Here is a 12,697-nt window from a genome sequence, read left to right as displayed (position 1 = left end):
CTTTTTGCTTCAAAATGTGTATGTACAATCTTATCAATAATGTATTCACGATCTTACCAATTCTTGAGGGGGTGCAGAGATTGAGCGCGGTCTGATACGTAAATCCGGTTTGACCGGTCCAGCCTGCTGAGCTACAGCAATTTTTACCAGATCCGCTTGGTTTTGAGGCTCCTTAGGTTTCGGTTTCACGTAGGCAAGTTTTTCTGCGGGTGGAGGTACAGGCCTTTTAGCAGATTCCTGAGGAGCAGGCTTCGGCTTCCATTCATTACTTTTTGTTCTTCTAACGATAGGCTTTGGTTCTGGCGGTTTATCTTGATTTTCGAAGAAATTTCTGCGGAAAATAAAGTGCAAGTTGGAAACTAACCATAAAACTATAAAGGCTGATAGTTTCTAAAGAAACTGTTTGGGGCTGCGTCGGTGGGGGTAACGAAATAATTTGGATATATGAACAGAGTTGAAATGGTAAATTGGCCACCGTAACGATTACAAAAGCTGACGTTTCGAGCGTTAGCCCTTCGTCGGAGGGCTAACGAAGGGCTAACGAAGGACTAACAAAGGGCTAACGCTCGAAACGTCAGCTTTTGTAATCGTTACGGTGGCCAATTTACCATTTCAACTTTGTTGATATATCCAAATTACAACCAAAAAACTACTGTGTAAAAACTTTTTTTCTATTTGAAGAGCCACATATTGGGAAGAGATCCACACCCAAACAAAAGTTTGACCCACGTTGTAGACCATACTTAACAAAACCAAATCAAAGCACTGCTCAGAAGTTTGCATTTAAATCGGTCGTAGAACAGGGTTTTAATTTTCAGACTTTTAAACCAGAACTTACTAGTTTAGCAAAATAAACAGAATCACTTGAAAGTACCGCTCCATAACCTTCATTTGAATAGTCACACTCTAGCTTTGGAATTCGGTTAAGTTAAAATTGCAAAGAGCTTAATAAATTTCTTACTTAGCCCTTGCAACGCGAGGAGTCGGTTTTATTGTTTCTTTAACAGGCTTTTCTTTCCGCTCATCCGTATCAGACGGACTTCTTTCCACGATAGATAACATGTCTCGGATACGACGTCCCTGATCTTCAGAAAAAGAAATAAAAAAAAAATTATTCACTGACGTCCTCAGTGAGTCGGAATCCACCCTTGTGAAAAAAGTTGTTTACCTTTAAAATCCTTCTTTAATCTTTCATCCTGTAATGAGACAACGGAACGATACTTTAATAAGGCGCAGCATGCTTTAAACAGAATGTTTTTAAAAACGATTCAAGGGGGTAAGTTTCTAAAGAAACTGTGGCCCTTCGTCAGAGCGAAGGGCAAACGCTCGAAACGTCAGCGTTGATACTCTTTACGGTGGCCAATTTAGGTTTTCAACTCAGTTGATAAATCCAAAATTACCTTTTTTTAGAACGGTTTCTACCTATCTGTAAATAATTTTCTTTTTACAGTGTGCACTGCGTTCGATCAAAGAATCCTCCGATACAAAATTGAACCAGTCGTGCTTTCCAGCACATTGCCTAGTGAAGTTTTATTAGCACACTATCACAAGCGTGTTCATGTTGTGACTAGTATCCAGACCTGATTGCTTGGGAAGGTGAAGTTCGTACAGCCATTCACAAGTAAAAATTCATAGAATGACAACAACCATACTTCATTTTGTATTTGCGCGCTTAGAGGGCCGGAGTGAGGCGAAAGCTGACTTCGTCTGGCAAGGTTATGCCCAACATTTCTTTCATGTAAACGCTTGGTTGTAACTAATTTTATCTCGACAATTAAGGAATGTAATGGATTAATTGCTGAAGTTGACGAGAAGAAAACTTACCGCGAACTGCCTAAAGTACGTTTCGTCTCCAGCAGACCAAATCTCTTTCCTGTGAAATGAAACAATGCCAATATTATCAACTGACAACAAATGGCGTTTGTTGTACTAAACTAAGTTCATTTCACGGTGGTTGTTGTTTTCGCGCAATAGCTGAAATCTCATTTTCATCAACGCTGCTATAATGGCTGATCTAATAAGTAAATCCCGCTCTAAACAAGCGACGCTATACACGAGCTTTACACGACTCTTACACGAGCGACGCAAATGCAAACGCAACTGCAGGTACAGCTAAAAACGGTGTACACAACCAACAGCGCAGTTGGTCTTCAGCCAAGATGGCGACGTGCTTTCCGCCTAAGCGTTGCACAACCAGAACCAGAATAATCAGTGCGGCTAATTAGACCTTCACATTCTCATCATCATGTGCATCAGTATGCATATTCTCCATACTGTTCTCTATACATTTCCTAAGGTGCTGACAAGGAGAATTTGTTTAACAATCAAGAGCATCTTTAGTTGGTGATCATTTCCTTTATTCTTGTGACTTTAACGTTTCATTCGGGGGTTATTTTGTGAGGAGAAATTAGATGGCAGTCACTCTGCGGGGTCGAAGGGTAGAAACAAAGTAAAATATCATAAGAGGCCGGGGAGACCTCCAAGTTTTAACCAGCAACATGCCTCAAACGCAGAAAAGCTCGAGTGACCAAGTCGTCTTGCATGTGATTAGTGAACGAAGTGACATGAGTTTAACAACAACAAACATATGAAACATATGTGTGAACTGCGGTTATGATCGTTCACATACGTCTCATAACCGCAGTTCACACATATGTTTCATATGTTTGTTGTTGTTTGATTTATCATCTACGGGTTTATGTCGAATTAATTTGATGGCCTGCTCCCAGTTGGCTTGTTAGCTCAATTGGTAGAGCGCTGCACTAGTATCGCAGAGGTCAGTGGTTCGAATCCCGTACAGGCCTGAAATTTTTTTTTTTCAGGTCTGATTTTCACTATTGCTCAAATAGTGCTTTACTGCGAAGGATCGTTCACATATACGTCTCATAACCGCAGTTCACACATATGTTTCATATGTTTGTTGTTGTTTGATTTATCATCTACGGGTTTATGTCGAATTAATTTGATGGCCTGCTCCCAGTTGGCTTGTTAGCTCAATTGGTAGAGCGCTGCACTAGTATAGCAGAGGTCAGTGGTTCGAATCCCGTACAGGCCTGAAATTTTTTTTTTTCAGGTCTGATTTTCACTATTGCTCAAATAGTGCTTTACTGCGAAGGATCGTTCACATATACGTCTCATAACCGCAGTTCACACATATGTTTCATATGTTTGTTGTTGTTTGATTTATCATCTACGGGTTTATGTCGAATTAATTTGATGGCCTGCTCCCAGTTGGCTTGTTAGCTCAATTGGTAGAGCGCTGCACTAGTATCGCAGAGGTCAGTGGTTCGAATCCCGTACAGGCCTGAAATTTTTTTCTGGTCTGATTTTCACTATTGCTCAAATAGTGCTTTACTGCGAAGGATCGTTCACATATATGACATGAGTTTACTAGACCCGTCACAGAACGAAGGAATACAATACTAAAGCAATTCCCGGTTACCTTCAACGCTCAATTGGACATAACTCCTACAGTTTTGTGCATAAAAGAAAGAAGCCTTTTAATGTTCTTTATCGTGTTTACAAACCTGTAATTGCGACTATTTCGTGGTGACTCTCTATTGTGCATCTCAGCTAACATGACTTCTTCTGTTGGAAAACAAACATGAGTTTTGTTCACACCAGCTCTTTCTCACAAGGGACAGTCCGTTGGTGGACCACCTAAATCTCTAGTAAATGACCGAGATAAATTCAATGACAAGGGAAAGGACATGATTAAATCGGAACAATCAGCTTTTTGGACAAGTAAGGCATGCGCAATGCAGAAAAAGCACAGCGATTACTTGAAGAAGCTACAGGATATGTCCTAGTTCGCACATATTTTAGAATTTGGAAAGGTCATCATTGAAAATCCTTGTAAATCTTTTTATTCCTTTACTCTCCGTAAGTCCTCCCGGTTCACTTTCGTCGGTCTCTTTTGTGCTTTCCAACCTCCCCCAGCTATAGCTCTAGTCTCCTTCAAATTGAATTTACTCAAATTATCGCTACGTAACTGCCGTTAGGTCGGCACACACTAAAAGAAATGTTGCAGGGCATACATAAAGCAGGGACATGCTGCCAGGTCAATCTTCCTCGCTCTGTATTTACTAGCAAGCATATTATCCACCACCGTGCCTACTATACGAAAATTCATTACCTGACAAGGGAATTCCGCGTTAAATTGTAAGCGAAAACCGATATCGCTCGAGTCGTAAAGCGATCAGTGCGATATCGGTTTTGGAAAAAAAAAACACATCAATAATTTTGTTTGTTTTTATCCAGAGCGCGAAACAAGAAAAGCGATACAATATCTCTTAGCCTCGTTTTCGACTCGCGATTCCGCACTACCTCCTTTGGTTAACCAATCAGAATACGAAATTTTATTCATTTACGCGATTCTCATTAGAACACATCAGGAAACTTGCCACAGCTACACGTACGTCCCGGCACAATGTTCCCTAAAATTAACCAATTACAAATGAAAACTTACTTGGCCGAATTTCAAAACTTCGTCCTTGTGGTACACGAGGGGAATCCCTGACAGGGGCTTGGTCGTGTTTGCGCATGGGTGTTCTCACTTGACTCTACGATAAACAATAATGAAGTGAGAAATATTTTGTGTGGGTGTGATGTTAGTCATATTCAATCACGTATGTGTTTATTGAGTTAAAAAAAGCTCATACTACTATAGCTCAAACCGATTTCTGTTGCATGAACGAAGAGGAGTATTTCCTTCCCAACCTCTCCCGGTCGGCGGACAGGGGACATTACTTGCGCTTCATAACTGTCCTTCTTACGTGTGGTTCCTAATAAGACCTACCTGCGCACTGCGCGGAGCTGAAGTTTGGTGCTTCCTGGTGTGATCCAACAAAGTCGCCCACGACATATTAGCCTTAGTAGGAGCAAAACGATCATCACGTTAGACGCACAACATGATATGAACGCCATTACTGACCGCTAAAGCAGGATTGCCAAAGGGGTTGTTTGTTTATTACAGAGTGTTAGGTTAAATGGTCTAAACCATCGTCCCACCTGATGTATAAAGAAAATCGTTTGCGTCTCTTGCTGCGACGCGACCGCTTCTTTATCAGCGTTCGGGCTTGACCAGAACTCTGCGGGGTCCTGGTGCTTTCCTTCTGTTGACCAAAAAAAAACCCTTACATAAATATATAATAACAAAAGTTAAATTAACAATGAGAACAGTAATGTTAAAAAATATGAGAATGATGATAAGAACGATAATGATGATAACAACATCGCTAATGATGATGTTTGAAGATGATGTTGAGATGGTGATTACAATAATAATAATAATAATAATAATAATAATAATAATAATATCATAATTTGACGGGCAGTAAAGCTATGGAGAGCGGCGCTACACACCACTCTGAATACAAACAGGCTGTTCAAAATCATCACTGCATGCGAATTGGAACATTTCATTGAAAGTTTTCGAGAAATTTTTAGTTGTGAAGAACTTTTATTCATATATTCACGATTATATTTTTTGCAGACCTTTTATGTTAGAATTCCTGTTTAGCAGATAGGTGACGTAGTCACGTACTATCCTCAGATAGGTCACGTAGTCACGTACTATCCTCAGATAGGTCACGTAGTCACGTACTATCCTCAGATAGGTCACGTAGTCACGTACTATCCTCAGATAGGTCACGTAGTCACGTACTATCCTTGTTATTCTATTTTATTTTGTAAAGAAGTAGAGAACAGTCAAACTATGGAGAACAATGCAAGATAAATTTCTCAGATTACAAAACAAACCTTTGATTACAACACGGTCCATCTTGACATTCGCCTGCAATGAAAACCAAGCGATTGTATGTTGAAAGAGTCGAAAACTCTAAATACTAGTTCAATAGGAACAGAAGTAAATAAAAGAAAGTAAAATCCTCTTACTCTTTTATGACCCTTCTGGGCTCTGAAAAATGTGTCTGACGAATCTTCGACCTGGAATGGATACAAAACAACAGTGCTCCAATTAAAATACAGAAGAAATCAATATTTGCTACAAATTGACATTTGGTAAGGTGTCAAACGTGCAAAGATAACAAAATGAAAATGACTTCAGATGAAGCCTCAAAGTTCTTTACTTGTTGAAAGAAGTAAATCATGTTTGTTTCCCTTTTTTCTGCTTTGGATTTGAGCTCGGAAACGTACTTGCGGGCTCTGTAACCACGAAACGCTGAAAAGTAAATATAAACGATAAAATCAACATTTGTAACATCGACGGCCAGTGCAATTTCTGAAATTTCTGGTAATATTTACTAATTAAACGGAAAAAAAACCCGGAGCCCCTTTCACGTTTTTCGCTCACCTGACTGAATTCGAACCACTGCTCTAACCTTAGCCACTGTTGAAACAAAAGCAATTTGAAATGGTTGAAAATTTAAGATAAACACGCATTGGAAAGTGCATTGCTACAATTGCATTGAAGGTTAAGTCTACATACGACTGACTCGAATAACAGCTAGTGCTTATCGACGTAACCTGCATGTTTGTGAGAGTACCGCAACTACTTTTGAAGGAGACTCCAGCCCAACCCGCATTCCCCTTGAATTTCGTCAGATTTCCCTTGGCGTAACCAACCCTTTGACCCTTAAGAGTGATTAACATCTAATTTCTCCTTACATTATCACCCCTGAATCACACAGTAAGGTCAGGAGAATAAAGCAAATAATCACTAGAAAGAAGTTGCTTTTGATTCCAAACAAATTCTCACTGTCTGCACCTTAGGAAATGTATAGAGAACAGTATGGAGAATATGCATACTGATGTTAGGGTATAAGGGGTTGATACTTGACCCTTGTTCATTTACACTCCCGGGTGGAGAAAGGCTCTGGACAGGAAAGGCTCTCTCGCAAGAACAAAACACACTACCCGACTTCGAACACAGGCCTTTCAATATTCAGTGGTTAGCGCGTTGGTCACAAGGGCGTAGTTTCTCACACAAATAGGGCCATTAAACGTCATGCCGTTCCCATCATCTCCTTACAAACACAATGCGGCCACTTAGAATAATTAAGAAAAAATAGTCTGACATAAAACAATGTAAAGCCTTACTATGTCGGAATTTGAGCACTTTCTGTTTCCTTCTAATGTTTGCGTAATTTTTTCTTAGGAGGCGCCCTCGATACACTGTAAAAGGAAGATGATATACAGTATTACAATAAAAAAGAATCGACTAAAATGTGGCTTCTAAGTCAAATTTTGGAGAGGTAGAGAGTACGTCTCTCCCCAGTCACCCACGACGACAAAAATATACAGTAACTATTTACCTGCTTGGATTTTGATGGCACTTTCGATTCTGAGTCGACGCAGGCGCAGATAGCATTTCCTCGCTAGATAGCCACGCACCACTGTGAAGAGGAATCAGAGAAAATCGTACCACATTTTTAGCTTAAATTAGTTTAATGCATCAAACCTCTGTCTACAATAGTCTTGCTAAAACTATTTTAAGTTAAAGTCAGTTTAGAGAAAAGCTGGTGATAAAGCACCAAGTCAAGTCACCTTATTTGGCAACCAAGGAAGCAATGACAATTTTTTTCAGACGTTACTGCACACGAACGAAGCGTGTAATAAATCGCTGTAACATCAGATGATTCCTTTTCTTACCCAGAGACACCTACTGTAAAGAAGTCGTTATGGGAGTTGCTTCTTTCTTCTGAACATGGTATGCGACCAAATTTCTCGTGTAGCAACTGACACAACATACAAGACTTTCAGCACCCTACACCACAATATTTTGACTCATATTTTGGTTGTGACTTTCAAAAGAAAGTTCAACTTGAAAAGTCCACAAAATATAGTTTAACTAGGAAAGAAAGAAAAAACACCAGGAGTAATAACCTAAGATGAAACAAGGACGACCAAAGATGGAAAAGATTAAAACGGATTGCGTTAGCGATTGACATTTCAAGTCTCCTTGCAAAAGAGAGATTTAGCAACGCGTTTACGTAAAACTGCAAACGTCAACTTGCCCTTTCACGTTTCACGTTTCACGTAAAATAGCATGCACCTTGCTGCTTTAGCTTGGCGTGAGCTGACGTCATGGTGAATTTGAAAGCGTCGCTGCATGACTTACAAGGAATAGTTTTGGTGCCCTTTTTCCAGCAATTAACTTCTACTCTGTGAGAGACAAGTTACTTTCACGGAGAAACGGCAGTGTAAGCGGAAAACGCGAAAAAATGGCGGGAAAAATAAGGTCACGTGGTCACTCTTACCTTACACGATTCTCGTAAACGCGGTGCTAAGTCTCTCTAATATCTTTAAATTATTCCGGGAAACGGTAATGAGAATCAAAAGAGCTATCAGCTAGGTGATGTTATGTTAGAAAAGAAGGTTATTTACAACCTGCTTGTATTTTGATGGCGCTTTTGACTTTTCTTCTCTGTTGAACATGGTACCACTTCAGCCACCAAGAGAATCTCCTTCGTTGAACCAGGCGACGATAAGCTACAAAGTGAGATTTGTATTGACAAGTCAGTCACGGAGTGTTGTTTAAAAAGTCAGCTTAATAGCGAAGCTTAGAGGACAGCACCAAAAGCAGTTTCCTTTACTCTGCGACATGCTAATTTACATATAGCGTTTGGAAAACCACTAAATGTTCTTTTGTTTAAAGAAAAAAGATAGAATGAGAAGAATATCTCACAACATTCCGTTTTCACATCATTTCAAGGCTCACCTCTCTGGATGACGCAGGCTGCAAAGTGTTTCTTATTCACCTCCCGTTGATGATGTTTCCTGGCTAGGTAACCACGCGAATCTATCAGGGAGCAGCCCAAACAAACGATTTGTTGGTTTACTATAGACGGAACGGTTCTTTGTACTTTCTTTATTTTTATTTCCGACAGACGGTATTTTCTTCTGCGAACAACACATTCTGTAGGAAAATTCATAACCTGACAAGAGAATTCCGTGTTAAATTGCACGCGAAAACAGGATTTCAATGAATTTTCCTTGAATCGCATAATTGGATAAAAATAAGAATAAAGAAAACAGCAATAATATTGTTGGTTTTATCCCGAGCACGAAACAAGAGATGCGAAACAATATCACTTAGCCTTGTTTTCAACTCGCAATTCTTCAATAAATACCTCGCTTCGTTAACCAATCAGATTGCTAGATTTTATTCAGTTATGCGATTCTCTATTGAACCTTTCGTCCTTTTGCTAATCTAGAATAAAACAGTAAAAAAAGTGTCAAGAGAAGAGAGAAGTTAAGGAAAATTTTTGAGCTCTGAATGATTTCTGAGGGAATTTGCATGAGTACACGACAGCTTACAAGAGCTAAGCTGAGTTAACTGAAGTTTAAGGAAGCTTAAGGAAGCTGGCGAGGGTCTCAGATAATTCATACACATTCCGGCGCGAGTCTACGACTCTGTGACAGTTCACAATTGTAGAGGAAGATTTGCGAAACTTCGACGAGAAGGTTCATACCCTCATTCTCGTTTTACCGACGTAGTTCAGTCCTTAAATTCACGTGCGTTCTCAACAAATTTGAATCTGCATTAAAATCTTGAATAGTTTTCATCCTTTCAGTTTTGGCGGACGAGCAAATAATGGCACATGAAGCCTGACCTGCTGATAACGGATGAAGGTTTGGACATACGGCTCTCTCACCTTTACTTTCCCAAAGCAAAGAAAAGACTTACATTTCTGAATGACCGTTGCTGCCTGATGTCTTCGCCGCCTAACTGACTCATATCGTCTTCGAACTAACCACCCTCTGGCGACTGCAAATGCGGAAAACAAAAGAAAACATATTATTAGGGACCTAAAGCAATCTGGACAAAAACTCCGCAAAGCTATACAATCCTTTTCAAACTCAATCAAAAACTGCTCTATTGCGACGCGTTTTAAGAGCAAACACATTTGATAGCTGATGAACAAAAATGCAAGTAGCGAGAACATGACAAACTCTCCCATTAACATCCCAGCTTCAACAAGCAGTATTTTCAAGTCAATGCAAAACTAACCTCTCTGTATAGTAACAACCTTCCTCCTGTGTATTTCCAGAAGCTTGGCAAGCTCCTCTACATGATAATACTTAAGGAACACTTTAGTTCGCCCAATGAGCCAGTTTTGTAGTTTACTTTTTCTCAAGATCTCACTACAGGCCGCAGCATCGTAAGGTGCACTCTTGTGCAGTGGGTAGGCAATCACTCGGTATCTACAATAAAAAGGAAATTTTCGAATTAAGATCGTATAGCTTGAAAGCTCGGGTCTTGGTAGTCTTGACTAATAAGATTTGTTATTATATGGCTGTGTCTCACAAGGACTGGGAACTACCGAATTCACGAATTTGATTGGCTGAAATCAATATTGAAAGCGGTCTAGATTTTCCCATGTAGACCGGCATCTAGACCGGTCTAGAAAAAAAAAGGTACAAAGAATATAAAAAATTGGCATATAAGACACAGCCATATAATAAACATCTTATTAACCGAGCTAGGTCGGTCTGTATGGGAGAATCTTGACCTCGGTCAATGGTACAGACCTCACTGCGTTCAGTCTGTACTGGCGACCTCGGTCAAGATTCTCCCATACAGACCTCCCGCTCGGTTAATATGAACTAACTGATGGACCGAAACTGAACTGCCTTGGCGAATGTGTATTTTTTTACTTACATTTAGGTTTTATACCGCACCCATTCATTTGCGCTTATTCTTTTCAGTTTCAAGTATAATTTCTGCATCGTTATTTTAGCACTTTCAGGCCCCTTTTTGCAGTGTATCTCGCTTTTTTACGCCATGTGAACCTTTCATCTGTCGAATGTTTTTAGTTTTTAGTGCCCCGTGCATTCCTTCGGCATTTGGTAAGTTTTGTCTCGTAGTGTCTTCGCATTAATTTTTCCAGTCTTATATTTTAGTATATTTTTTTTCGTTTTTCTGTTTCCTAAGAATTTAATTCTTCTTCTTCTTCTTCTTCTTCACTCATCAAAGAGCAGTAAATAAGAATGCTGAGTCGTGTTTGAATTGAAGCGGGCTCTTGCCTCTTCATAAACTATCACTACTGGAAAACACAATTTGAGTCCAACCATTTCCTACACTGAAGCTTCTTTTTTTTCTCTAGTATTACGATGTAAATAACCATTCACGTCGACTACCTGTACCCGAAAAGAGCGTGGCACGAGTTTGTACACCAACATAAGATCGTAGTAGACCAAAAGGAAACAAATGCAGGATTATAGAAAGATGTTTTTCGTCTAATTACGAGCGTGGGACAAAGAAAAAATTCTGAGTTCCTATGAGGAATCGAACCGCTGACCTTCGGAGTCCGCGCTCTATTGCTCTATCATTCAGCCACAGAGACTCCATGGCGAGCAAGGCCCATTACGAGCTCTTCGCCGAGCTTAAAACTTACCATCTTTCTTATATTTTACGAAAAGCAGGATTATTTTTGAAAACTCAAATTTAATTTTTAAAAAAATTACCCTTCCATACAGCTTACTGACTAAACAGACGTACCTTTTGACGAATTCTGCGAACGTGATTCTCTCCGAATATCCCTAAAATAGTTGTAATAAAAAAAAAAAAACAAAAACAAAAACAAAAACAAAAACCGTAAGTCGCAGAAAAGAAAGAGCTTTAAAAAGGCAAGCTTATACAGGAACCAACCTGCCGACGAATTCTGGTGGTTTCTAATACACCAGTGTATCTGAGTTGGGATTGAACTTTTTCCTGGTCAAATCTGCCCGCAATCATCTGTTCATTTGGTCTGATACACCTATCAATGATACAAAATGCACGTTTAAGTTAAAGAAGTTTCTTTATGAAGTAGGCATGAAGCTCACTTTTTTGGTTCTTCGTTTGTAAATCGTATCAACATCTGCCATTAATAAGCCGACTTTAAACCAGCGAGTTTCCATATAACAACGTTTTTGTTGAAGAGCTTTCGTTAGCAATTTAAAATGCAAATATGCGCACAATTTTCCCTAACATGAACACTAATCAAGCAAAAATTCCTGACTGGGAAAATGCTTTTGACCTCTCTTGCTTTTTCGGTTTCATATTATCTCTTTGATGCATTTTCCTGAAAATTTTAATCATTAACTTACCGTACAAAGTGTGATTCTGAGGGCAAAAGTTTGGCTAGCAAATCCCGAAGTGAATACTAAAGAAAAGAAAAAATAGTAACTGAAAATATGTAAAAGTCACTCATAAAGGATAAGCGAAGAAATGATCCACGCGTGCGCTATGAGAAAAAGACTATGTACTTCATGTACTTACCCTGAAGTGAACAGAGACTGTTTGCTGCCACCGAGATGTGGTGTTAGATTCTAACAGAGGACTCAGTTTTGTTTCTGGCAAGCTCAAAAGACCGTTCGGCTTCTGTGGGAGTATATCGGGATTGTTTCGGTCAGTTCGATTTTTCTTGACACAAATAATGAAAAGTTTTCAATTTTCAATTGAGCGTAGACAGTAATGCGGGGTTTCTTCGTTTTGCTTTACCTAGCTCTATGATTGGTCTACAAGGTTCGCGCCAACCTCTAAACCAATCATGAGCTGGTGGTCATCGGCGTTTTCCCGCGCTTTTGGTGGTTTATCTATCTTTACTCGAGTTCTCATTGGCTATTGATGATGTAATGGCTATTGTGAATCTTTGTTATGATGGGTTTAATTTAATTTAATAATAAGTTCTTATATAGCGCATTAAAATTGAACTCTATGCGCTTTACAATTACAAAATTAACAAAATTT

General features: G+C 39.4%; 1 protein-coding gene across 4 annotated transcripts in view; it reads right to left on the bottom strand.

Annotated features, from left to right (window-relative positions):
* Window positions 1–12,697, bottom strand: part of LOC111325606 (myosin-IIIb) — a 39,286-nt gene that overhangs the window by 2,125 nt on the left and 24,464 nt on the right. For all 4 annotated transcript variants that reach the window (XM_088744690.1, XM_022929437.2, XM_088744691.1 and 1 more), the window contains 22 exons: window positions 12,227–12,328; window positions 12,055–12,110; window positions 11,615–11,723; window positions 11,465–11,505; window positions 9,974–10,167; window positions 9,650–9,730; window positions 8,681–8,761; window positions 8,350–8,451; window positions 7,275–7,355; window positions 7,060–7,134; window positions 6,314–6,349; window positions 6,090–6,181; window positions 5,896–5,946; window positions 5,761–5,794; window positions 5,011–5,114; window positions 4,799–4,870; window positions 4,469–4,562; window positions 3,528–3,588; window positions 1,825–1,873; window positions 1,169–1,196; window positions 962–1,085; window positions 58–331 (listed from right to left, as the gene is read on the bottom strand). In XM_088744690.1, the coding sequence (XP_088600816.1) occupies window positions 58–331; window positions 962–1,085; window positions 1,169–1,196; window positions 1,825–1,873; window positions 3,528–3,588; window positions 4,469–4,562; window positions 4,799–4,870; window positions 5,011–5,114; window positions 5,761–5,794; window positions 5,896–5,946; window positions 6,090–6,181; window positions 6,314–6,349; window positions 7,060–7,134; window positions 7,275–7,355; window positions 8,350–8,451; window positions 8,681–8,761; window positions 9,650–9,730; window positions 9,974–10,167; window positions 11,465–11,505; window positions 11,615–11,723; window positions 12,055–12,110; window positions 12,227–12,328 (1,941 nt within the window). The remainder of the gene's footprint in view (window positions 1–57; window positions 332–961; window positions 1,086–1,168; window positions 1,197–1,824; window positions 1,874–3,527; window positions 3,589–4,468; window positions 4,563–4,798; window positions 4,871–5,010; window positions 5,115–5,760; window positions 5,795–5,895; window positions 5,947–6,089; window positions 6,182–6,313; window positions 6,350–7,059; window positions 7,135–7,274; window positions 7,356–8,349; window positions 8,452–8,680; window positions 8,762–9,649; window positions 9,731–9,973; window positions 10,168–11,464; window positions 11,506–11,614; window positions 11,724–12,054; window positions 12,111–12,226; window positions 12,329–12,697) is intronic.

The sequence above is a fragment of the Stylophora pistillata genome, chromosome 14, assembly GCF_964205215.1.
Source record: "Stylophora pistillata chromosome 14, jaStyPist1.2, whole genome shotgun sequence".
Lineage (NCBI taxonomy): Eukaryota > Metazoa > Cnidaria > Anthozoa > Scleractinia > Pocilloporidae > Stylophora > Stylophora pistillata.
This window is presented reverse-complemented; position numbering and strand designations above follow the sequence as displayed.